Genomic DNA, 25,737 nt, shown 5'->3' with positions numbered 1-25,737 from the left:
ATAAAAAATATTAATTATAGTACCTCTGGCGAGACTCGAACTCGCAATCCCCGGCTTAGGAGGCCGGTGCCTTATCCATTAGGCCACAGAGGCAGCTATAAATTTCGTTGATTTATTGGTTTAAATAAAAAAAAGCAGCTAATTCTGATTTTGATTCGTTTTCCCTACCAAGAAAATTCAGTCGTATAATGAAATAGGAGAAAATTAAATTTCTAGTTACGAAGAACATCGTCTGCCATCGCATGTACATGCTGGAAAACTGTAGTGCGACTTTCACTCTTCCCGTACAAGGCGGACCGGTTTGCTGCAGGCAATTAATTGTGTAATTCCTATACTGAGCCAAATAACTTAGTCTGTAGAATATCTAGCTATTGAGACTAAGCTGTTATTTTTTAAAAAGTGAAAAATGTACAAAAAGTGCTGGACAGGAAATAGGAGTAGGGAAATAATACATCCGTGTAACTTGATCTGAAAGATAAATAACGCGCGGCCTAGCGAGCAAAGTGCTATGGTGGTAATGCGCAAGTGGGATTCGTTGAACTCGCTGAATGGATAGCCATGGGCAAATCTCATTAACCTAGTTCTTATTAAAATATTCGATTTAAATTTAAAATTTATGCTTGACATTATGACAACTAGGCCTACTCACAAAAGCTTACGCCATTCCGAAACAATTGAAAAATCCTGATCACTTGCGACGGAAATTATCCAGCAATGGCATTGGTCCTTTATTTGTTCGTTTGACACTATTCATTAGATTATTATTCAGGACATATGTTACCTAAACACGCCTTAACAAATTTAAATTAAGAAAGATTGCACTTTGTAAAAGATGAAAGTGTAGCCATGACAACGTCCATGAAATCAAAACCAGTTAAAGCTGATAATGCCGCACTTGGATATAACTCAGAACATACTGTTCAAACAATCACCTGTATTTGTACTGTTGTTTCCGTAGATTACCTAATTATGGCATGGAAATGTATAAAGTTATTTGTACTTTTCTCTCTGAAATCTCTGTCTGATTTCACTTTTTCTTAGATGAAGTAGGCTACTAAAGGGAAATACAATATAGTCTAGACTTGCAGCGGACTTGTATAGTAAAATAAAGTCCAAAACGATTTTCGTTTTAATTGAATAATTGGCATCCAAAGTATAATGTCGAAAGGAAGGTTTTTTACTTTTTTACGGACGAAAAGTTTTTTTCTTTCTAAAAGTCTTCTTCTTTTTTCGGTTCAGTCGTTCTAACGGTATATGTACAAGACTATCATTCCTTGACATGTTCGTGTGGCCTAATGGATAAGGCGTCGGACTTCTACATATGAAGGCGATCCGAAAATTGCGGGTTCGAGTCCCGCCTCGAATACTTCTTTTATCAACCATTTTTTCAAAGTTTTTTTAACACAATTTTGACTTTAAGATATATATCTTGAAACGCATAAATTTAAAAAACTTACTTTACTGTTATGATAAAATTTTCATATTTGGTAAATCTAAGCAATAAATTATTTCTAAAAAAATATTTTCGCCCGAAAAGGGACTTGAACCCTTAATCTCAGGATTAAAAAGTCTCGTATCATTTAATCTGTTTAAGAGAATATTGTCGTCACCATCAAGGCATGGATCAAGAATGGTAAAAATGGAAAGAAAAAAAATTTCGAGCTGAAATGGTTTTCTAGCTTTGGTCCTAATGGCAGTATTCGTAGCAACTAGCAAGATTATTCCAATTTTTGCTACTACTACTATGCCAATGAAAAATATGGACACCATTTCGAAAATTGTACAGCCGTTTATTGTTAAGACAGCCTAATGAATAAACGTGAATAAATCACCGGCCTACTATACAGAGGATTGTGTCTCGTCATAAAACAGGTATACCAAATCATATTCATAGCATTGCAATTTCTGTAGAGAATTAATGAGGCTGAAGCGGGCAACTGAAACAATTTTTCTTAGTTTTTCAAGGGTCATTTAATATGAATAGCTAAAAGTAATAAAAGAAAAATACATCAATTGGAAATATTAATTGCAGACTTTTCAGCAAATCGTCGCGTTTTCTGTATAAAAGCCTATTGGATAAAAACACTGGCCTCCTGACAGCCCGGGGGTATTGTTGGAAAAAGAATTCACTTCAGCATAGGCAAAGGCAATAGCAATAGCACTTGATATGTATTTAAAAAGGGTCATATCCAGAAAAGTTGCTCTAGCAGCAATTTTTAAAAAAGTGTTTTATCCAGAGAAGTTGCTCTAGCAGCAATTTTTTTAAAAAGTGTTTTATCCAGAAAATTTGCTCTAGCAGCAATTTTTTTTAAAAGTGTTTTATCCAGAAAATTTGCTCTAGCAGCAATTTTTTAAAAAAGTGTTTTATCCAGAGAAGTTGCTCTAGCAGCAATTTTGTAATTTATTGTGCTCTCGTGGGTTTTCAAAATGTTTCAATTATTTGTAGGAACAATGGAAGATTTCGAAATGGCTTCAAATGTTGGGAAAAAACTTAGCCATAAGGAACAAAAATAGAAAATATATAATGCTGAAGAAATGCAGAAGTGGAAGAGAAACAAATGTAATCGGAATAATCGGAATAAAATCAGAAAAGCACAAACCCAGGAGATTGAGAGGCTGAAGGCGCTTGATATTGGGTTGCATGGATGCAACAATTAGAAAATAGGAGGGAAGCGGTAAAGTTAAGATGTTTTTTTCATTTTTAAACTACTATTGACATATGTTTGCTTTCTGTCGTGTAGCTGCTCAACGAAGGAAAAGAGAACATGGCGGCTGGAAAAGCGGCAGCTGCAAAGAAAAAGTTTGTGGTAGCACCCAGTGGGACCAAAAGGTTGCTGGATGGCAATTGTGAGGCATCATGTTCGAAACGCTACAGAGAGCAGTCGGAAAGTGAACTGGCAACGAAAGTAAGTGATTCAAACAAATGTAATGACTGCAACAATTTGTTAATTTTTATTTGTTTAGTCCTTGGCAGAGTACGAGAAAGCCAAAGCGAACCTTGAAACTCTGTTAAAAACGTGGGAGACGAAATTGTCAAAGTGTACATCATCAGAGCTACCAGGCCTCTCAAAGGACGCTGTTGCCATAAAGGAAGCTTTGATTATTGTTACGAGAAAGTCAGCAGATAGGCTCTAGGCTGTTTCATTTTTGACTTTTTTTTGAAATTTTGGGGGGACGCTCGGATTATATGTTCTTATGATATAATGAGACTATCCACCAAGTTTGAGCTAAAAAAAATAAAATTTGATATGCGCGCCTGTCGATTTTCTCCAAAAATTGGCATTTTTCGCATTTTTTTCGAATAACTTTTTTTCCACTAGTTATTTTTTTCACGACGCTTGCACATAAGTTTCTAATCTTGTTATAGACCTGCACACCGAATTTCATCAAAATCAGAACAAATTATATATACGCGCCGAGCCAAAACTCTATATTTCCTTGTTACATTTGAATAGGTAGGCAAAAAACGTTAACGGACAGATAAGCCAGACTTTTTAGTAACATCAATTTTTTTTCTGTAGTCTTCAACTACCTGCAACAGAAATTCCTGTTCTTCAACAGAAAACTTTTATCTTACACCCGTCCACGAACCTTCCCACCCGGAAAACCAAAATTCCCTGTGATTTATCTTAATACCATTGATTACCCCAAGCAATTACTTGATTTCATCGGACCAAAGAATTGGCTTCTTTTAAATTTATTGAATTTAAAAGGGAAACGTCTCGATTGGTTACAAGCTCTAGTTTCTTTTTGGGAAAAAATGTTTGGGTACCGAAGGGTAAAAATAATGGTTCGATTACTAGAAGTAGTCAATGATTGCGCGGAAAGAGCTATAAAATTGATAACTGACTTTAAGGAGGCTCTGTTGAAGAACAGGAATTTCTGTTGCAGGTAGTTGAAGACTACAGAAAAAAAATTGATGTTACTAAAAAGTCTGGCTTATCTGTCCGTTAACGTTTTTTGCCTACCTATTCAAATGTAACAAGGAAATATAGAGTTTTGGCTCGGCGCGCATATATAATTTGTTCTGATTTTGATGAAATTCGGTGTGCAGGTCTATAACAAGATTAGAAACTTATGTGCAAGCGTCGTGAAAAAAATAACTAGTGGAAAAAAAGTTATTCGAAAAAAAAATGCGAAAAAATGCCAATTTTTGGAGAAAATCGACAGGCGCGCATATCAAATTTTATTTTTTTAGCTCAAACTTGGTGGATAGTCTCATTATATCATAAGAACATATAATCCGAGCGTCCCCCCAAAATTTCAAAAAAAGTCAAAAATGAAACAGCCTAAGGCTCACACATGCCAAAGGAAAAATGCTTAATGAAGAGGAATTAGCTTTGAGGCAGATATTTGCTGATTATCGGAAGAGGTATGCCATTGTTGAAGAAGACTTGGAATTTAAACATGCTAGGGTATTTGTTCCAACAGACGTTAGCTGTTGGCTAACTGAAACAGAATTGCAGCTACAGTAAGTTACTTTTAAATTTTATGGATTTCTCTTGTATTCATTTTTATTTTCACCACCATAGAGCCCTCCAACAACCTTTGGCCAGCCACGACGTAGAAGTTGGCATTTCTAAATTAAAACAACAAAGCATTGCCGCAGCTTCGAAATCCAACATTTTTTATGAAGAAGACATTCACTTGTCAATAGAGGCTGAAGAACTGGCTGCTAGGTATTTTCCTTTGTTTCCCCCTTTAATGTAGTGTAATTCTTATTTTACGTTTGTTAGGTATGAAGTAATTTTGAAGACGTTACACGACGAAGAAGAAAAGTACCGTGATGCCAGCACAACTCTAAGAGAAAGTGATGCAATCTGCAATGAGTTGGAAATATTCTAGGAAGAGCAATGGCAATTGCACGAGTCTCTCCGTGACTCCGAAAAAGCTATCGAGGTAATGGCCATTAATATGGGTCCGAAAAAAGGAAAATTATCCTCTCTTCTAGATTACCATCGAAAACTGGAATCCTTAAATTTTCTAACCGATAAGGAAGAGAAGATCAAGCGGATTAATGGTAAACTTGTTTCATTTTAATTTCCTTGTGTAGTTCTAACAGATATTTGATGTTGTAGATGTTCGTGTTCGTGAGAAATGGATGTTACTTGATACCTTCGTTGAGACTGAAAAAACAGCATTTGAAAAGAAGGAATTGGAGCGGAAGATACTTGAAGTAGCTGAAAAAACAGCATTGGAAAAGAAGGAATTGGAGCGGAAGAGACTTGAAGTAGAAAAAAGTTCAAAGGCGTTCCTGGACCTTCCTGGACTCTATCGATCTGTCAACAATTTCCCACTTGCCCGCAACATCTTCGGAAATCCCAGCGCTAATTAGCAAAGTTGTGTCATCCAGAGACAAGTTGACTAACAACGAAAAATAGCTAGACAACCTTAAATTTGCTGTAAATGTGGAAATTTTTTTAAAAATTCCATTGTGTTGCTCTTGAAGCAATTTTTTAAAATGTGTCGCACACGGTAATGTTGCTTATCAGCAATTTTTAAAAAAGTGTGATATCCAGAGTTGTTGCTCTAGCAGCAATTTGTTAATTTTTTTTTTAAATTTAAAGATGTTGCTCTAGCAGCAATTTGTTAAATGTTTTCAATTGTAGAGATGTTGCTCTAGTAGCAATTTTTTTTATTTTTACGACCGTGCTGTAATTACTATTGCTGTCATTGCAGCAGTTTTTTAAATCAACTACCTAACATTGCTATCATTGCAGCAGTGTTTTATTTTGTTTAAACGTGATTTCCTTTTTGTTTTAGGTACATGGTTTGCCTGATCCATGTACAGATGCCGACGAACTCTTCATACGCTGGAGGATGTGTAGTGACAACATCACATGTAATCACGATCTGTACGTGTTTGATGTACAGACAGTGTCTGTACATTGAGCAAAAAGTGACATTTTTCACTTTGTTAAATTCTGGAAAGAAAGAAATATGTTTTGCGCTTTCCCCAGTCCTTATTCAAGAAGTTGAGGTAAGCACAGCTTTAAAGGTTTTCACCATAGAATGTTACAACAACGTTTTTTTATAGGGTTACCTACATGAACTTCATGTTTACGAAAATGTGGCGAAGCATTACCCAATGGAAGATGTTGTTCGTGATTTCACCAGAGAATTTTTCCAGCACCACAGTGAGAAAATGGCAGAAAAGCATTAATGAACCTCATCTAATGAGTGGTGCTTTAAAAACTACTCGTCCCATTCAAACGCCCGTACTCATTTCCTGAGGAAGCATTTGGAAGAAAATGAATCCAATGAAGATCCTGATATGGATAGAACCGCACTGGAAGACGTGAGTGACAAAAAGGCGACCAGGAAAAACTTCTTGGTCACCGATGCCATCAAAAGTGAAATTAGGTAATAGGGTTGTTCGACATATTTTTTACAGTATGGTAGTATGTATCATTTTGATTCTATTAAATCTCTGGTCTTCTTCGACTTATGAAACGCAGCATTGGAATCTCTTTCCTCAAAATCTCCTCTCGGATAGACGACAGAGAGCGAGAGACATCGACCTGTCGATGGGAGAGCGGGACGTGTTCTGCCCTGTTTTTAGAAGAAAGGAAGAGGGGTATGGAAATTGGGGGGTGAGAGGAGGCAGCTAAGAAATGAGGGGGTGCAGCATTGCCACATAAATTTTGGGAGAGAAATGAATATTTAGGCGTTTTATCTGGCAACGCAGCGTGGAGAATCAGGTGCGGGCATGATTATTTTCAAAGATCATGGAGTAAGAACAAAGTGAGTAAGCTCGCTCTACTCCTTTGTTTGGTGCACGCTTACACTGTTCTTGTTTACAATTGTTCTTACTCCATTATCGTTGAAAATACATATGATACTTGAAAATACAGCCCGAAAAACGCCTAAATAAAACAGACGCCGAAGAGCCCTATAGACCGCCGCCGCATACAAATTGCGTTTGGTTGTGTATACGGCGGCGGCTGAGTGAACTATTGTGGAATTGGCAATATTCAAAGCTGAATAACTTAATAACGATAATCTATACTGTAATGGCAAACATATTTTGCAGTCTGAAACTTATTTTAACTATTTTTGTAGAAAAATAGAAAAAAATTTAGGAAAAATGCATAGCTAGGAACAATGAATTTATGGAGGGACTGACCATAAGGTCCCTTGTAAACAGCTTTTCGTGACTTGACGAAATTTTCAGCATAGTCCTTCACGATCACAACACTTAACTTGGCAATATGATGAAAAAAGAATAAGGAACATTTTTTAGCTTTAAAAATAATTTTATTTACGTAAATTTATTACATTATACTAATTTTTCCAAGGTTTGAAAATATGTCAAATGACGATGCCGTTCGCGTTTTACGAGAAGTTGTCCAGAAACCTAGGTAAGCATAACTGTTTTTTGCTTTCCAACTTAACATTTAGTACATTGTGTTATTTATTTGCATCTGTCAGCCCAATCAAACTTGTAGTCGCCAAGTGTTGGTATCCTAATCCAAAAGGATATTTCACTTTACCCCGTACGGAACCCGTTCGCCCTATTGATCCCGGTGCGTGGGTTGCTCACACGGAAGCAGCAAGAGGTGATTGTCGTATTTTAAATCATAAATTGGCAACCAACAACAAATCTAACGTCATATTAGGTGGAACACAGTATCCGAATCGTCCGCCATCTGTGGTAAAACCAGGCTAGTCGCGGGGCAATATGTATTGCTTAGTCCACAATCGTGGCTGCTCTTTTCCTTATGGCAACAAGCAGTCGAGGTTCCCGGAATGGCCACTAGTGTCACCTTTTTAGGTGAATAATCAAGGGTGTCGGTAAAGTGCAGGGTGCAGGTGCAGGTTGGACGGGGGGTAAGTGCGGAGTCTGGAGTCTGGAGCCGCCAAAAGTTTTGGTTTTGCAGAATTCACGTTGACAACTTTTCAAAATTTAACGAATTAATTTTAATTAAAAAAAAATTTTTCAATGTAATTAAATTATTATCTGTTATTGTCTGTATGCATGAACCAATTTATTGCATACAAATATTAAACTGAACTCTCCAGTGTTTTTACTTCAAGTTGCTCGAAGGAAGGTTTGAAGTGCCGATAATGACCGACTCGTCGGATGTCTACTGGGGCAGTCTATTTTCGTTCCCTTATAGTTTTGAGTCTAATTCTGGGTTAATAAATGGCGGCAAACCGATAAAAGCATCTATCTATATGAGAACTACATCTCGCCTGAATTTTAATAAATTCCCGCAAGGGAAATCTGCCGAAAATGAGGCTCAAAGATGATTTTCTTGGAATTTTAGCCGCCAAGAAGCTGGTTTTTATTTAAATTTAGGGATAAATAGCTAATCAAAAATAGTTTTAAAAAGTGAAACAGATAGAGTATAAGAAAGACAACAACATACTGAAAATTGAGCAACTTTCTTTGGTTTTTAAGATACGAATAGGGGTAAAAAACAAAAAAATTAAGAGAGCGCGGAAGAAAATATTCTTTGGCCGTCGATTACACATGCTTGTGTACATATTAGGCTGATTCTGACTGCATATTTCGATTATTTCGATTAGTATGTTGTTGTCCTTCTTATACTCTATCTTTATCACTGATTAAAACTATTTTTGATTAGCTAGTAACCCCTCAATTAAATTAAAAACCAGCTTCTTGGGCTAAAATTCCACGAAAATCATCTTTGAGCCTCATTTTCCTCAGATTTCTCTGACGGGAATTTATTAAATTTCATGCGAGATGTAGTTCTCATATTGATAGATGCTTCTATGGGTTTCCATATTTTATTTACGCAGAATTACGCTCAAAACCATAAGGGAACGAAAATAGACTACCCTAGTAGACATCCGACGAGTCGGCCAGTATCGTACTCCAAAACCTTCCTTCGAGCAAATTGACGTAAAAAACTGGAGAGTTCAGTTAAATATGTGTATGTAATAGATTATTCGTTCATGCATCACAGACTTCCAAAACAAAATTTAGTAATTTGTTCATGGCTCGATTGTTTGTGAACTCCGACAAAATCTGCCTCATTGGCACATCGTTGCTCGCCACATTCAGCACAAGTGAACTGTGGGAAATGAAGATCAAATCTGCCTGCATGGATAATAAAACAAAAGATAATATTTTAAAAAACATGAAAATAAGCAAAATAAACACATACCGTCTTTTGTAATGATCACTACTCTCTTTTTACCAGCTGTAACTGTATAAGCTATTAAACACTTACACTTCTTGCAATCAAATAAGGCTGAGAAGCATAAGGAACTGGGATATCTGCAGATAAATTTTAAAATTACAATGCAATAAACATGATGAATTACTTTTATAATACACACCTTAAGTCACAACATCACCACACGAGATAAATTCTCTGGCTTGAGAATCATGGAAGTATCTTCATGGTACGCAGGTGAAATGGTTCTGATTTGTGAAATAGTTGATCACATTTTTCACATCTCTTCTTTCGACAACTGCTACAGCAAATGTAGTGCTGCAAGACTGGATCTTGGCAATCAGCACACCAAGAAGCTACAAAACGTTGTGAAGAGACGAAAGCTTCAAGAAAATTCTGCTTAACAGATGCCCAGTCTTGGTGGATTTCACTCACTCTGTGAATCCAGTCTGATTTAGGATTCAAACTTTCTTCGGCTTCCTCTGCAATGTAAGACTCTTGGCTTTCAATGAAGTTTACTTTTCATTAACATGATTATAACGATCTTCAGCAACATTGTCAACTGCTGATGGTATACTAGACTGAGACTCAACTAAAGAGCCGTTCAACGTATTTGGAATATTTACGGTTGAAGTGCATGATGGTTCTGCTGTCACTTCAGTATCACTTTTCTTCTTTTGATTCGAAACTGAAGGAGTGGTTTTTTTCTTTTGATAAAGACCACGTAATCGCATTCCTGTTCCCGCGGAGGCACTTAATATACGATCACGCCTTTTTTTTCGTTTAATCTGTCACTTCTTTCTTGTGACCTAAGGAACGATACAAGATCTTTTTGAATTTCTTTGCTCATAGCCATAGCGTCCAAATTACGTTACGAAAGAAGCAGGGCGTCCCTAAACTGCGAAAGCGAAACGCGAATCGCGAAACGTCTAAAATGCGAAACAGCTGTGCGAAACGGACCCAAAAGTTGGGACTCTGTTTCGCATTTTAGTCTTTGGGTCCGTAGTACTAAACTGCGAAATCAGTGTGTGCGAAACGTCGCAGTGTAAACGTCTTGGTAGCAGACGACAATGGACGCCATCAACAAACGAGTTTCGTCATTTCGTGCACCTTATGGCCGGTCTATTTGTGTGTTGACCATGAATACGGAATACCTTGAATGCAATAGGTGTTTTTAATTAAAAGATTGGTATAAAAAAATTAATGAGAAATTAAATTCATGTATCAATCATATTAACATTCTTAATTTTAAGGAAAGTTTTAGCCGATTAAATTTGAGCTTGATTTGGAACATGGGAGGGTTGGGAGCTTTGATTTTTAGCTTGATTTAAGGCACTCATGGCCGATTTTTGCCTTGATGCCCAATTTTTCTTTGAGCACGTAGCCTACTAGTTGATTTAAATAATTTAATGTAATGTATAGTAATCCCTGTGCCATTATCTAATATATTATTATTTACAAATATAAATATCACCATACCGTGCTGCTCTATGTCTTTTATTTGTTTAATCATAAGATGCGCATTAAAACATACAGGGGTAGTGGCGAAGAAATCGAATTTGATTGCCCCCCCTTCCTCCTTTAATGCCTCATCATAGCGGGAGACAATGAAAAATGGTGGCAATCTCCGTCAATTTGGACCTCTGTGGGGAAAAGGAAAACTTTTTGTTTCGCAAGATGTTTCGCTCTTTAGTATGCCCTCCGGCATTTGGTCCCGCGAAACGGTCCCAAAGTTTTGGTCCGTTTCGCACAGCTGTTTCGCATTTTAGGCGTTTCGCGTTTCGCATTTCGCTTTCGCAGTTTAGGGACGCCCAAAGAAGCAGACAACGTAAATAATAACAAAAAAGACAAGCCCTATCGGCCACTTCGCACACTTCGTACCCTGTTCCGGCCACAAGCAAAAGTGTAGCCGTGATTGTGGACTAAGTAGTACATATGGAGTGAGACCATGTTCCAAACGACTTGTTTCCTGACCCAACTCAACCCAACCCACACCAACAGATGGCGTTGTTCCTCTCAGTGAGACTGTGTTGGTTGGATAGGAAAGTTGTTTATTTCATTAATGTCTTATACGTTTTTTTTCTTAGAGTTAAACAATTAGGAAAATGATCATCTTGTGCAAGACAAGGTTTTACATGGAGCCGTCGCATTTAGATTTTTATATTGCGACGACATCATAATTATAAACTCGAATATGTGTTTTCGTGTTTTATTAAACTGCCGTTAGATGGTTCTGAGTTCTAACGCATTGCTATAAAGCCGTGCTATATAAACACAGCCTATTATCTAGTCAACTCGGTCTACTCTACTGTTTTCTGTTTGGTCACGCCTATTGCACTCCGGGGTCCGGAGCGCTCTAGTGTCAAAAGTGGCTATTGCACTCCGGAGTCCGGAGTCCTCTAGCGTCAAAAGTGGCTATTGCACTCCGGAATGGAAATATGTAGTACTTTCATTTGGCGACCGATGGCATTATGTTTCTGTGTTTTGAAATTTGAATGGTTTAGATTTGAATTCTTTGGAAATTCAAAAGTTAAGTTTACAAGTCTTTCACGAAACAAACTTGCTTGTCGCTTTTGGTTATGCTTTTCTTCTTACCAGAGATAACACTTGCAAAATTTATAAATATACCAGGGAGCTTTTTGGTAATTGTTCTAGTCTTATACTAAAATCAATCCAGGGTGTATATGTGCGATGAAATTGACTCTGCAGTGCCTTTCATACTTGTGAGTTGATATCTCATGGAATGGAATACAAAATACTCTGAGGAAATTTATTGTCTTTTATTTTTTTTCTTCAAAAAAAAATCTTATTCTTCATCTCTTATGCAACTATCAACTATCGGCGGCGGCGACTCTTTCCTTATCGTTGATTTGTTTATTGACTGGATGGGAATAAAGTAAAAGAATATTTTATGAAAGCTTTTTTGAACATTTAAATATGGTATTAGGACTTACTCTCTTCTTCTGTGCTGTGTTTACCCTCTGCAATAACTATGTCCAATTTGATCCTTTCCACCATATTTTTCTGAATCTTGCCTCTCAGGCAGAGGCCAATAAGGCTGGCAAGTGAACAATGAGGAACTGTAGGATTGAAATCTATTCTAACCAAGTAACCATTTTCCTCAAATGGTTGTACTTGAACAGATTCATCTGTAATATAAACCAACAGCCTCTTTTGACACTAGAGTTCTCCGGAGTGCAATAAATTTTACCATAAAGGATAAAGGGAAAATCGGAAAATCAAAATATAGACTTGAGGAAAACTATTTTCTAATTGTTGGACCACTCCTATCGGGAAACTCGCGCGCGCAGCAAGGGATTTCAGTTTGAGCCCAAATATGCGATAATAATTAATAAACAAAGAAGATTCGTCGATAAGGCCTTATATTTTCAAATAACCTTTACTTACAGTTAATTAACTATAAAAAGAAAGATTTTGTTCTTTTTTTTTCTTTTTTGTATTGCATTTGTATGTAACCCAGGGGGTGTCCGTATTCATTGTTTTTACAACTATACTATTTCTCAAGTCGACAGACTTGCCGTGTGATCTCTGCTGCTTTGACAACATATTGAGCAATTCAAATCATTTCGTAAATGTAATCAATTTCAATTCTATAACTAGGTGGCGCGCAAAATTGATTGAAAAATTGATTGTGATTGCGATCTAAATTTTCCACTTGATTGAAATATTTTTTTATTTTGATTGGGTTCGTGATTAATAGAAGATTCCTATCGTGGCAAGTCTGCTTCTAGAAAGTATGTGTTGAGCTTCTAGAAAGTATTGTTTCACCTCAGCATCCTTTGAAGTTGTTTTCGATAAATACATAATAATGCATCGGCTCTTTTAAAAAGTGTATTTTATTTTGATTTTTGTTCTGAACACGTAGCCGTGTTCTGATCAGCCATTGGTTTGACAACAAAATGACGAAGGACTACATTAAGGAAAGTATTGCTTTTCTTTCATATGAATCGAATTTGTTAATAAAGTGTTGATACGTTGATACTTTGTTTCTGTCTAACCAGCGGGAAATGTGGATTTCATGTAACTTGCTTCTTTTTTGTTTTGTTTTTTCTTTGGTTCTTTTGTCGTAAAAGTCTTACAAAATTCCCCAGGACATCATTGTTTTAGTCGCAAAACTTTTAAAACAAACAATTTTAAATAATTTGAACGACGAAGAAAAAAATCGTGACAGACTACATTTGGGTTTACGTACATTTTGATTTTTTTATTGTTTTGTTTTGTTTGTTTTGTTTTTTTGTTTGTATTTTTGTTGTTTTTTTTTCTTTTTGTATGATTTTTTTTATTGAACTGGTCCCAAATTTGAATACGAACTTTTGAAATATAACATTCTAAAGTGGCCGAGAAAAATTAACTGTATGAATCTCTAAAAAATCCATTTATAGCGGTTTAAAGGCAAATTGTGGCGAGGAAGAAATTTATTTCTTTAATTTATATAGCGCCTTTTTATGTGGGAATAAATACTACAGAGAGCAAGAAACTAGTCAGAATGTCAGAATTAGTCACTGACAGTACCGGGTTCTCTCATTCTTAGCAAAGTGCGCAAGAGTTGGTGAAAACTGAAAAGGTTTACGTATCATCAGCATACGTGACAGGGAGTTATGTACTAATACACATCGTACAATATTCTATCACAGGTTCGATTGGTTCGACTCTCCTCACGTCTTTGTCATGGGAAGAGCATGATCAGCGAGCCATCGGCCAAGGAAAAATGATAATCCACAGTGCCCAGTCTTCTGGGGGTACACAGCACGCGATACAAGGGTCACCATCACGCGAGTTGGCGTGTCATCTCCGTCGGGCCCGCACCATTCACTAAGGGGGAGACGAATGAGAGGAAGAGGACACGATACCTTTCTTCATCAACAGGTGACGTAACTTCTGCAAGTTCATCCGAGTGATGTGATCGTCTGGTTTGAGCCGTAAAGCTTCTAGATAACTTTGCTCGGCTTCTGTTAACTTGCCATTGACGTGAAGCATCGCACCCAAGTTCATGTGACTTGTCGCTTCCTGTAAACATTTATTTGTTTTATTTAGTATTTTTCTTTTTCATTAAAATAAAAACGAACATCCTGTGGTGAAAACAGGTGGAATGTATATATGTTATGTCTATATTTTTTTTCCAAACTTGGATAAACTTACCAAAGGCCGGATTTTAACGGCGGATCTGTAATACTGTTCAGCCTCCGAGTGCCTGCCTGCTTGGCGAAGCGTGTTGGCTGCGTTAAAAACGGTTTCATATTCAGTTGGCGCGAGTGAAGCAGCTCGGACGTATTGCTCTGCCGCTTCGGTGTGTCTCTCACATTCCGATAAATATTGACCTGAATTGCCAAAAATTGGTCGAACAAAATCGTTAGCAATTGTCTGATTTTATACAAATTTATGAATTTACACATCTTGTTCAATAACCAACAAAAGTTTTTCTTCTAAATGGCCACGATGTCTACATTGCTTATTGCTTATCACCTTTTTCTTTGAAAAAAAATATCGACCACGGTGCATTTCCCGGTTTGGTTGCTTAAGACGAACTGGGAAAGGCTATTCGGGAAAAATAAAATGTAAAGATAACTGTAACTGTGGCGGAGTTATTTCGCACCCATACTGAACTAAGGTTTGTTACGCGGTAAGTATGATTCATACAGCAATAAATGTTGTCTTTGTAATTCTTTTAAAGGATCTTAATCGAAAATATTTGCTCGGAATTTTTATGGAGGATGATGCTCTTTTTGGCGCAGAGAATATTAAATATATAGGACTCATTTCATATTTCATAATTGCTTGGCTATAATAACAACATTCGTACGGTTCGGCCAGGGGTTAGAAAACAAGGAATTAGGCTCTAAAAACATGTTGCTTCGGATGTCGAAAAGTAAAGAGAGGGTTTATTTTATTTCGACTTTTCTCATGGGTAGTGGTGGGATATAACTTGGAGCGATGGTGGGCTGGGTGGAAGCAATTTGTGAGGCGCCAGGGCTGTGCTTTTGGAAAGAAACTTTCAGCTCACCATACCCGCCTGAAGACCCTAGTCTCACGTTATGCTCCTCTAATGAGCATCACTCGTCTGTCATTAAGTCGAACAGTCACGTTTTTTTTCTGCTGCTGCTGCTGCTGCTGCTGTTGTTGTTGTTTCATCCTATCCACCTTTTTTCTCTCTTCTCGCTCGGTTTCTTCTCGTTCTTTCTCTCTTACGACCTTTCTCCTTTTCACATACAAGAGATTTCTTCGCTTTCTCACCTCATATCCCTCCTACTCCTACCGCATCGTGTGCTATGTGACCAATAGCTTTCTTTAGGTTACATCCCCATCTCCATTAAAAAAGGAAACTTTATGCATGCGCCTTCGGGTGGGTGCATGCGTAAGTTAAGCTAAATTATTTCCCTCACGAATTTCTAGGCTTCACAAGCTGCACTGCGTTCGATTCCTAGATCACGGCTGAACTGACCAAAATTGCTGTTCACTGATCCCTCATAGTTTTTAGGCGAGGCAACGTCTGTTGGAATGGAAAAATATCCTGTGAAAAAAGCGATCACTCCTTTTTTGCTGCTTAAAAGAATTCTTCCGTGCACTTTTCAAATGGTATTAATACATTAAGTAACATATATTTTATCTCGGATGAATGAGGTACGAATACGACTACAACATATTGAGTTTTAGGCTGTTCAGTTGCCGTTAAAAAAAAGGTTCATCTCCTGGTTCTTTATTTTATTTTATTTTTTTTTTTATTTATTTTTTTTTATTTTTTATTTTTTGGTTTTTTGTTTTTGTTTTTTTTTTTTTACTTTTTTAGCCTCCCGCAGTTAACGAGGAGGTTTCTTTATGGTAAATTCTTCAGAGAAGTGTAATAGAGACCGCCACGGTCGTCGCCGCCGTGAGTCCACCCAGCAGTCATTTTTATTTGCCGTAACACTGAGAATTCGATTACAAATCAGCGCCCGTGCGAAGGAAGAATTTACTGGTTCTACTTTATTTTTAGTCGAATTTTCAAGCTTAGTACTCGGTTCCGCCCCGTTTGTAAAAACCAGAATATAAATTTAAAGTTGCAAGCATGAAATTTTTTGAAAAAAAAAGGTTTAGGTCTTGAAGAATTTGGACCTATTTTTGAGTTGGAAGTGGTCGTTGATGAGAAAACGGCTACAGAAATAATGCGTTTTAACAAATATACGCATCATATTCTATTGCAGTTCTTAAAAAAAATCCTGAAACTATTTTGCCTTAAGTGGGTAATCCAAAGAAAGCGAAAATGCGTGGCTGATTGCAATAGACGAGCCCGGACTTTTAAATCTTAAAGCTTCTCATAACGACAGGATGTCAAAAGAGCCAGTATCCCCCATCAGTTTTTTTTAGTCAATGCGTTTGCATAATGGAAGTCGACATGCGATTACCGTAGACGTCGATGAGGCTGCTACTGGACTGTGCGCGTAAGGGTCTAATTGAGCCCCTTGACGAATTACAGGATTGCGTGTATATGTGCACCTACCCCACAGAAGTTTTCTTCCTTTGCCCCCCCTCTCTCACTCGACTGTCAGTGAAATTATTTAAAAATATTATACACATTAATAACGATTCTCTTTAAGATCCTCAGGGAGCCCCGAAAGAAAAAAAGAATTTCTCAATGGCAGGTATATCAAAAATACATTTGTTGGCGCCAAATAAAATTTTTTTCTTTTTTAAAGATGGTCGAAACCGACACCAAATAGTTTTGCCATCCAGATTTATTGTGGCGCAAAGTTAGACAAACGAAAAAAAAAAAAATCGCTGTTGCGGCTACAAATAATAAACAAGTCAGCTGTCTATAATTTCGCTATACATAAGAACAGGGGCTCCTGTTTCTGTTTTTCAGAGTTCTTTTAATTATTTTTGGCGCACCGTGCAAACGAGACGCAGACAGATGCTCGTGAATATACACTCTAATGTAGAGCTAAGAAGACCCTTGAGCTCAAAAAAGAAAATTCTCAAGTCTAACCTTTTCTCACACTGACTGATTGTTGCTTTTCTTTTATAGTTTTTCTTTTTTCTTTTTTTACTTTTTTTTGTGGCCACGTCGTACAAGAATCTTAATGCTTCAGGACACGTAATTCCTGTCAATTAAATATCAATTTTCCCCGAGTTTTTCTTAAGCATTCTCCGTACAATGTGCACCGAGTTACACGTCTGAGAATTCTTAGTGTACAAGAATAATCTCCCGGAGGTGTAATAGTGGAGTTAACTCACCGTAATGCTGATAGACGGTCGAATCGTTGGGTGACAGGGATTTCGCACGCAGGAACATGTCCTCAGCCTCGCTGAGACGATTCTGAAAGAAAAAAAAAGGGATGGTGTGATTTTTTAAATGAATATGCGATAAGATTTTGGAAATCAACGCACGAACGGCGCGACAAGGAATAATGAATTAATGAGTAAACGCTAGTCGTTTCCCAAGTTATACACACACAGAAGAAGGTGGACAAGGGATGAGAAGACTTTGCGGACAAGCCCAAACAGTCAGGTCAGATCACAGGCAATCCGTCCCCAAAAGAAGATGTTATCTGATCTGAAAATTCTGGTATATTTTGAAGGAAGCGAGACTCCCTACACGCTTTTTTTTTCTGCCCCAGGTTCCAATTAAAGTGACGGTCCTCATAATTAAGCTTACCATTTTGGTGAGAAGTTTCCCATAGGTCAGATGAGCCGGAATGTGATCGGCTTTAGCGCGGAGGGCTTCACGGTACCAGTGTTCCGCTTCCTTCAGCCGATCCAGCTTAAAGTAGGCTTCCCCCAGCATGTTGTACAGCGACTACACGGATGAAACAAATTCATTGTTAAATATGACGATCGACAAAAGAATATCACTTGAGTTTGCTGGTTTGAGAGAAAAAGCGATTTAAAATAATATTCTGGTTATTGCGCTTTTGGTTACGAGAAAAGAAACCCGCGGAAAAAAAAACTAAGAAATTGGACATAATTATTAGGGAAGACAATGGATGAGTATTATCAACAAAAGCAACTCTGACTCTAGAGTAGACGTGTAGACTTGAAAATATGCGAGGCAAACAAGAATGAGACTACACAACAACTTGGACATAACAGTGAGCTGCAAGAGGGCTAACGATAATGGCGCAACGGCAGCACTTTCTTAAGGCTGTGCTGCTGCTCACAGCAGCTCACACGACTGCAATTTCTACGGGATACGTTACGTCACCTGGGGCTGGTAATGTGTCGGCATGCGTTGAATAGCCTCGTTGTAGACGTCGATGGCCTTTGTGTACTGGCCATCGTCAGCGTGAAGACGACCCAGATTGAAAAGGGCCGAAATCTTGGTGGTCTCGTGGGTCCGTGGGTCCTTCAAGCCGGATCCGTCGAGCTGCGAACAGCGTCTGTACACCTCGATCGCCTCGTCTTTCATGCCCATCAAAGCCAGGACTAGACCCATGTTCAAATGAGCCACTGAAACGGTAGACAACAAATATGTATAGCACTCTCAGCCGTATATGACTTCAACGTTAAATCAATAACTGGATGGGACATACTGGCCATTCGAGGACGATAGTGAACCGCCGATCGGTAGGATTGTATAGCCTCTTCGTAACGTTTCTGCTCTTGATACAATATACCCCTATAAATAGTGATACACCGTTCAATATTCAATTAGAATTTCCACATTCGATTGGTAAAATAGACAAAAGCTAAAGAAAAACAATTACAAATTATAATGGACGTCCGCCATGTTATTTCGATAGCTGAGAGCCTTCTTGTAAGCCTGTTCGGCTTCATCCTTACGTCCGGTCGAACTGAGTATGTTTGCTAAATTTCCGTATGCTGCGCAAAGGAATTAGACCCCCCAAAATCAACCGTTAATATGTCAAATGGCGTACATACGTATTGCAGGATCATTAAGGACAAACCTTTTGGAGGATTGACGCTGATTCCCGAGCGGTACAGAGTTTCCTCCGTGTGCCAGTCTCGGTTTCGCTGGATGGTCCTGGCCGAGTAGACGACGAGTAGAAGAACAAATGCCCAGCGAAACAGGAGCCGAAGAGAGTTGCTGGCTTGCATCTGCTTCCACCTGTGTCGCTCCTTGTGCTGCTGCTGTTTGAGTCGCACTTGCTTCTGGCGGAGGCAGTCGTCGATCAGGTGGAAGCCCAACGCCACCAGGAGGCAATAGCCCATGGACGGGATGTAGAGGACTCGCTCTGCCACGACGAAACCCACGTAGAAGAAGAGATTGGTGGCGGGGATGAAGGGCAACACCAGCATCGACAAGGCTATCACAGTCAAATCCACTCCGCTCTTCCGGCCGGCGCCAGTCCCGTCCACGTCGACGGAACTGTTGGACGACCATCTCGTCCTCTCCGATCGAAGCGAGGAGCTACTGCTGAGACTGCCGCTTGTGCTGCCGTTGCCGTTGCCGTAGCAACCCACAGCCGACGACGGCGACGAGTAGCAGTGGACTCCCAGAACGGCATCCGCCACCGACGGGACGCATCCGTTGGTGCCTCGCACTAGCGAAGAGGAAGACGAATCGCCCGGCAGGGGCGAAGAGATCAAGTTGCCACTGAGAACCGAAGAAGCGGAGCCAGGAACGGGCGAGGCGGAAGCCGAGCGCAGATCTCCACAATTGTCGTCAAAGTCCCGCCGCCGGAACAGGGCGTTCCATCCGAGATAGGCTAGAGTCAAGTAGAAGATGGCCGTGGCCAAATTGCGGATGTCCGCCAGGCTGTGGATCAACGGGATGGCCTCCATGGACCAGTCGAAGCTGAGGACGGTGGGCTGGACGAGTAGCCACAAGTTGAAGGCCGGCAAGTAGAGGAAGGTGAGAGTGCGGGTCAAACGCGACGGGCAATCGGCCGACGGGTTGTCGGCAGGTGCGAACTCGGGCGCTTTGGAGCCCATTAGCTGCAGACGGACGGCCACCATCAACAGGGTGCCCATGAAGAGAGTCGACAATCCTTCAGATAGTCCTCGATACTTTTCCTGTCAAAGAAAACAGAAAGAAAATTTATTATGGACATTCTGGACTATGCGGTGTAATGCCCATAGCTAAAGCCTACTTTAATATACATTAAGTTGTATCTAAATAAATTTTTTACTTCAACTGATTATAAGTTTTATGGATTTCGTCCAGACTAAAAAAAAACAAGAAATGGTTCGTCGGGGTTTTTTTTTATATCGTCATCCGGGTAATCTTTTCGTTGCCTTTTTCTTCTCCAAAGTAGATGCACATACCATTTACCTTTGGCTTATTTTTAGCTACAGGTTGACACAGAGTATAGACAGCGATTAGATTGAATGCATCACGGAAATTGGCCAGAGTACGGTATGTAGACGCCGCAAAGAGAAGCGGTGACTTCTCCATTTTTCCCCTTTTCGTTTGGCGGGGTGTTGCTGGGAAGTGCTTAAAAATCGTTGCGAACCCGGGTCAGGAAATAAAGTAGAAGAGAAACATTTACACTAGCAGGAATCGCTACTGCTGGCGCTGTTGAAACTAATGTAGGCACTCACTGGCCACACGCGTTGTGAAATTATTTGTAGTTACTTTTTTTTCGTTTCAGATTTTTTAAAGAAATAAAAAAATTGAGACAGTTTATAATAACAGTTCATAGATTTCCTGATCGTGTGAAAACGGAAAATCTGCCGTGTCAGTGTGTAATGTCTTCCCAATCAAAATAGGTTTAGACTTTTTTTTTAAATCGGCCTATACAGCAACATGATCACCGATGATCACCAAATGTAAAATCTTTAAATTGTGCTTAAATCCGAGAATTTGCGCAACGAATTGCTCGGTGGTTCAATTATTGTTCACGCTATTATATGACATCATGTAGAAGTGTAGAACCACCATAACATTAATGACGACCGTCGTTCCACCCATCTCCACACCCATGTTGATTCGAAATGGACGCGGCGGAATTGTTATTTAAGCAGTATCAAATTGTTAAGTTATTATATTTGGAGATGCTGGGTGTTTCTCTGTCAGCGTATCTAAAAAACTGTCAAATTAACTCCGGATGACTCCATCATTTATTACTTCAAAAAAAGGTAAGTGGGTTTCTACAATTTTAAATTTTTCCTCAAAATAAGAAGACGGGGTTGCATAAGAAACTGGTGAAACTCTTTCGTCCACAAAAGAAAAACAAACCAATATAAATAAAAAGAAAAAAAAAAGAAAAAAGAAGGTGCAATAAAAATGGAGTCGACAGAAGGCCGCGTTTCTCTCAATCTCGTTCTCGCTAAACTGAAAGCAAATCACGGCAATTCTGTTGATTGAAAAGTGGCGTATATTTCTCTCGTCTGGTCTCCGGGGGAACAAAAATAAAAGGGCAGGGAAGAGCTATTGAGCCAGTCGAGAATATGGAAATGAGGAGGAAAGTGACCGTGACTAGTATACGCTGAGTGAATTAAACAAAAGGAAAAGCCTACGGCTTTATTTCTTTTTCTTTCCCTCCCAACTGCTTCGCGTCTTCTTCCAGCTTATGCCCAGTTTACCACACCATCACCCTGGGTCCTCGAGTGTATAGTATTAAAGAAAACAGAAATAAGTAAAAGAAATAGAACTCTCTGCTTGTGCGCTGCCGGCTGCTGTTGTTGTAAGGAAATCGTTCCAGACAGAACTAAGGGCTACCGCAAATTAGAGTTAATAGGGAGAGAGACCCGAGATACATCCGTCAGCTCTCTTTTTCTTTTTCTCTCAGCGCAGACGTGATGTTTAAAAAAATAAAAGACAAAACAAAAAAATTAAAATATATACCATATGGCATTCGCTTGTTGGCTCGCACTAAAGAAACCGCTTTTATGGGGCGAGGGATGTTTTTTTTTTCTTCTCCCTTATATATACCAGAATATTATAACCATTTGTTATGATCAGTCACCAACGTTTTTAACTCCCGAACGTTTTTACGACATCACGCGAAAGTGGCATTTTCGCTGCATCGCGCACTATAAAATTTTAGTCTTTTTTTTCTCGTCTTTTAATAAGTAAAAGTTCATTACGAGACAAGCAGTTTCATGGTTCTAAAATAACCCGAAAGGCGTGGTTTTGGTGTCACGTTCTCTTGTGTGTACCGGCCATTAAATTAATCATTTATTCCTCCCTCTTTTGCGCGTTCCACTTTTTCTTGTATCTGACTAACCGTTATTACTCATTGAGAATTATTGGGAGGAATATTTCAGATATAAATTTGATACGAATTTAAATAACTAGACGGTACATACATTAGTATAGTACTTCCTGTTTACGGTATTCATTTTGATGGCGATTCTTCATAATTTCTTCAAAAGTTATTTGAGTGAAAGCAGAAGAGAAATAAAACGATTGATTTGAAGAAGGAATAAAACCAGATTTGGTTGCTCAAGCCTGTTCGACAAGTCGTCGCCCAGAAATCATGTTTGTTCAACTTTTTGGGTGAATGTATAAAATATATAATCTGGCTGGCTTCGATATAGTGTATACGGTAATTCATTTAGGCTAATAAATGTTGTCCATTAAATATTCGTCATCAATTGAGTACTATACACTGCAAAACCAAAGATAACATTTGGCTTGAAGTTTTTATTTACTGTGAGGCCTGTGAAAATGAAATTAACTCGAGTTTTTTTTTTCTTCTTCTTCTTCTTTACCCAAAGGGAGCTGAGGTGATTGACCATACAATAAATATTTGTTGAACGCCGTGATAGAGCTAGACATCTGGTGTTGGCCATCGATCATTCCGAAATTCTTTCGGCTGGCCACCGAAGAATGAAAAATGGGGTGGGCTTCGTTACGACCGTCTATTTCGTCAGGTGGCAATGATGATGAATCTCTAAGAGATTTCCCTTTTTGTGTGTGTAGTCTGCCTCGGGCTAGGAAAGGAAAGCTCCCAAGTCTCTCTAATAAACTATCTCACCAATATATATATATATATAGTATATAAGACCGCATGAGAGCATACTTAAATCAATCAAGCGACACGAATTCAATTTTTTTTTTTCATTTTCCTTTGACCAGTTTTTTTTTCTGTGAAGAAATAAGACGTTGACGATGAATTTATCTGCTTTGTAATGATGTCAGAATATAACCAGTACGACGAGTTTTTTTTCTTCTTTTTTCTTTTTAAAAACAAAAACAAACGTCTGCGGTCGATCTGCCGATCAGATTTTCGGTTTTGGGCTTCTGGCGTTAGCTTATAGTTCGATCGTATAGTAAAAACCGTGTCTCATTCATCTTTTCTCATCTGAGGTAATTGGTTTTCCATGTGAACTGGCCATTTTCACTTGTCGCTAGAATTTCGACGCTACAGTGAAATTTATACAGTGAACTTTCTTTGGCGAAAAATGATAAGAAAAAGGCTTGTATGGCAATAAGGCAAACTCGTTTTGCCTTTGATGATTAGACGTCAAAAGCAGCTAGCTCCTTCGCTCATTATAGCTGGTGGTACAGTGTTTTTTCGGTTTTTTCGATGACGGAATCTTAGATGACAACTGATGGATATTGAAAGGACGGACCCAGTTTGACAATGCAAATCAATCGTCTGGTTCTAATGAGGTAAAAATCGAAGGCGCCATAGGATAACAAATTCCACCGCTACACAACCCAGTTTCTTTTTTATTGGCTAATTACATAACTAAACTCAATTCCATTAGATAACCAAGGGCGATTAGATCATTACGTATATACATAGTATAGCCTATTAGCCTTACCTGGAACAGGACGGACGAAAATAAATCCTTAGGCTTGAGTCGAGATTGAACGAAAACGTCGTAGACGGCGCAGACGGCCAGAACGGTGATGCCGTGCTCCTTGGTGAGCATGGAGCAGGCGGCGAAGAGGAGCGTCACCAGGAGCCACAGCCACTTTCTGGCCACCAGAACAGTCAAATTGGGTCCTCCACATGCCGGCCCGCCGCTTCTTGGCAGGGTGTTGGGTCGCAGTAATTCTCCGCCAACTTGATCGTCGCCATTCCACTTGATGGACGTAAAGATTGCGGCCGACAGGAACGAGCGCAGCGGCGGCAATGAACTGCCGCCGCCGCTACCGTGGCTGTTATTGTTGCTACATTTATGGCTGGAAATTGATCGCGTCGATTGGGTCCTGATTAGCTGCTGTCGGCGCAGGTGGGCCAGGCCGGAGCGAACGGCCGTGTAGCGTCGGTACGAGAGGAAGGCGAGAATGAAAAAGACGGCGGCGCCGATATCGGCCCGCCCGACGATGCCGGCCACGGCCTCGGTGTGGATGGGATGGGCGGCGAAGAGACAGCCGGCGATGGCCGTGGCCAGCCCAGCTTTGGGGGGTAGGAGGGAGCGCGCCAGGAGGGTGAAGAGGGCCGTGGCCAGGCAGTGGAGCACGACGTTGAACAAATGATATCCAGCTGGCTGCAGCTCGTGCAGCCAATGGTTGAAACGGAAGGAGAGAACACAGAGCGGGCGGTAGGACTTGTGCGAGCCCGAATGGGTCAGCGGCGTGCCCCAGAAGTCATTGAACAACAAGTTGATCCACGGCGTCGACGGATTCACATCCGGATTCGTTTTGATTGCCCGGCTGTTGGGAAAATAAGAAAATAATGGAGAATTAAAACGTTGGAAAATTAAAACGATCTTATTTTTTTTTTTTTTAAGATAGCATCCGTTTTTCCGGGGAATTATTGCAACTAGCTATTGATTTACATTTGATCAGCATTTGATAGATTTGGTCTCTAGGTGTTCACTCCTGAGAGCGTGGGTATTATGAATGAATCTCGTGAGCTAAAGGCGCCAAGATGGCTGCGCACGATTTCCCAAATCGAATTGAAAAAAAAAAAAAAAAAAAAAAAAAACGAACAAAATTTCCAAACATGATGCGGGTCATTTTTTCGCCCGTCTGTGGGAAATGTCCAATGGGTCATCGAGCGCCGGTTAAACAAGATTTCCATTTATTTTATCATCACTGATGCTGATGGGTTGAGGCGTATTTCTTTTGTTTCCCCATATATATACATATCTACTGTCTCAATGTAGAGGTCTAAGCTAACGACTTAAGAAAAAGAAGTGACAGAGAAATGAACATCTCGATCGGCTTATAAGGTGGGAGAGCTGATGATGCGTAATATAATAACAGCGAGCGCAATGATGCAGTGCCCGGCGGACATCATCCGTCTGGATTTTTTTCCCCCCCATTCGTGCCGAGCTGCTGGCAGCTACTGTATGCATCGAGGGCTCTCCGAAATGATGTCTTTGAACAGTTTCAAAGCCGAGAGCAATGAGCTTTCAAGCACTGGCTTTCTTATATTTATATATATATATACTATAGATCGCCTACTATGTAAATTGGAGGGGAGAGAAAAAGAAAAACAGTAGTTGGGATTTATTTCCCATGCCATGCAAGCCCATATTTATCATTTTTCTTTTATTTATTTGACTTTAAAGTTCATTTTTTGTTGTTGTTGAGTCGGTGGGCGTTAGGGTCATCACTAATGAACTTGGTTGATTTTCACGTTAGTAAAGTTTACTGTTGTGTATACTAGCTTTGTGGCTATTCGCTTTGAAATACTTTCTTTTGATTTCCTGGTATTTTTTTCTTTTGTAGAAAACAAAGTGAATTGGTCACATTCCACAATCAATTCCATACGCCAATGCAAAATAGGTT

At 39.3% G+C, this 25,737-nt stretch overlaps 2 protein-coding genes, 1 long non-coding RNA gene and 2 other non-coding genes across 6 annotated transcripts in view; 2 read left to right on the top strand and 3 right to left on the bottom strand.

The window, feature by feature from the left end:
* Positions 1–20: 20 nt before the first annotated feature.
* Positions 21–93, bottom strand: Trnar-ccu. Its single transcript has one exon. It is a non-coding gene; the product is annotated as a tRNA-Arg (tRNA).
* Positions 94–1,281: 1,188 nt separating this feature from the next.
* Trnar-ucu lies at positions 1,282–1,366 on the top strand. Its single transcript is given in 2 exon segments — positions 1,282–1,318; positions 1,331–1,366. It is a non-coding gene; the product is annotated as a tRNA-Arg (tRNA).
* A 5,939-nt stretch (positions 1,367–7,305) lies between these two features.
* On the top strand, positions 7,306–7,752 carry LOC124208824 (segment polarity protein dishevelled-like). Its single transcript, XM_046606710.1, has 3 exons — positions 7,306–7,361; positions 7,432–7,559; positions 7,620–7,752. The coding sequence occupies exons 1-3, from the start codon at positions 7,309–7,311 to the stop codon at positions 7,667–7,669; spliced, it is 231 nt and encodes a 76-aa protein (XP_046462666.1). The 5' UTR covers positions 7,306–7,308; the 3' UTR covers positions 7,670–7,752.
* Positions 7,753–8,885: 1,133 nt separating this feature from the next.
* Positions 8,886–10,089, bottom strand: LOC124204219. Its single transcript, XR_006878791.1, has 3 exons — positions 9,310–10,089; positions 9,135–9,247; positions 8,886–9,067 (listed from the first exon to the last, which is right to left on the bottom strand). It is a non-coding gene; the product is annotated as an uncharacterized LOC124204219 (long non-coding RNA).
* A 1,587-nt stretch (positions 10,090–11,676) lies between these two features.
* Positions 11,677–25,737, bottom strand: part of LOC124188993 (protein O-mannosyl-transferase TMTC2-like) — a 28,913-nt gene continuing 14,852 nt past the window's right edge. The window contains exons 2-11 of one of the 2 annotated variants that reach the window (XR_006872566.1): positions 23,817–24,654; positions 19,046–20,114; positions 18,845–18,959; positions 18,671–18,756; positions 18,343–18,587; positions 17,797–17,937; positions 17,376–17,457; positions 14,307–14,485; positions 12,101–14,174; positions 11,677–12,027 (exon numbers count right to left, since the gene is read on the bottom strand). Coding sequence is in view for 1 of the 2 variants with exons in the window: in XM_046581934.1 (XP_046437890.1) it covers positions 13,980–14,174; positions 14,307–14,485; positions 17,376–17,457; positions 17,797–17,937; positions 18,343–18,587; positions 18,671–18,756; positions 18,845–18,959; positions 19,046–20,114; positions 23,817–24,654 (2,950 nt within the window). In the remaining variant the exon portion in view is untranslated. Of the gene's footprint in view, positions 14,175–14,306; positions 14,486–17,375; positions 17,458–17,796; positions 17,938–18,342; positions 18,588–18,670; positions 18,757–18,844; positions 18,960–19,045; positions 20,115–23,816; positions 24,655–25,737 lie in introns of both variants that reach the window. The other variant, XM_046581934.1, reaches the window with a different exon arrangement.

The sequence above is a fragment of the Daphnia pulex genome, chromosome 2 (genome assembly GCF_021134715.1).
Source record: "Daphnia pulex isolate KAP4 chromosome 2, ASM2113471v1".
Classification (NCBI taxonomy): domain Eukaryota; kingdom Metazoa; phylum Arthropoda; class Branchiopoda; order Diplostraca; family Daphniidae; genus Daphnia; species Daphnia pulex.
Note: the sequence above shows the minus strand (reverse complement) of the source record. Positions and strands in the feature narration are given on the sequence as shown.

What these genes read in the sequence shown, in the direction of transcription:
- LOC124208824 (XM_046606710.1), top strand. Translation starts at nt 7,309, where the DNA reads ATGTCAAATGACGATGCCGTTCGCGTTTTACGAGAAGTTGTCCAGAAA. An exon ending in GAAGTTGTCCAGAAACCTAG is followed by an intron (nt 7,362 to 7,431) that starts GTAAGCATAACT and finishes TGCATCTGTCAG; the next exon opens with CCCAATCAAACTTGTAGTCG. An exon ending in TCACACGGAAGCAGCAAGAG is followed by an intron (nt 7,560 to 7,619) that starts GTGATTGTCGTA and finishes ACGTCATATTAG; the next exon opens with GTGGAACACAGTATCCGAAT.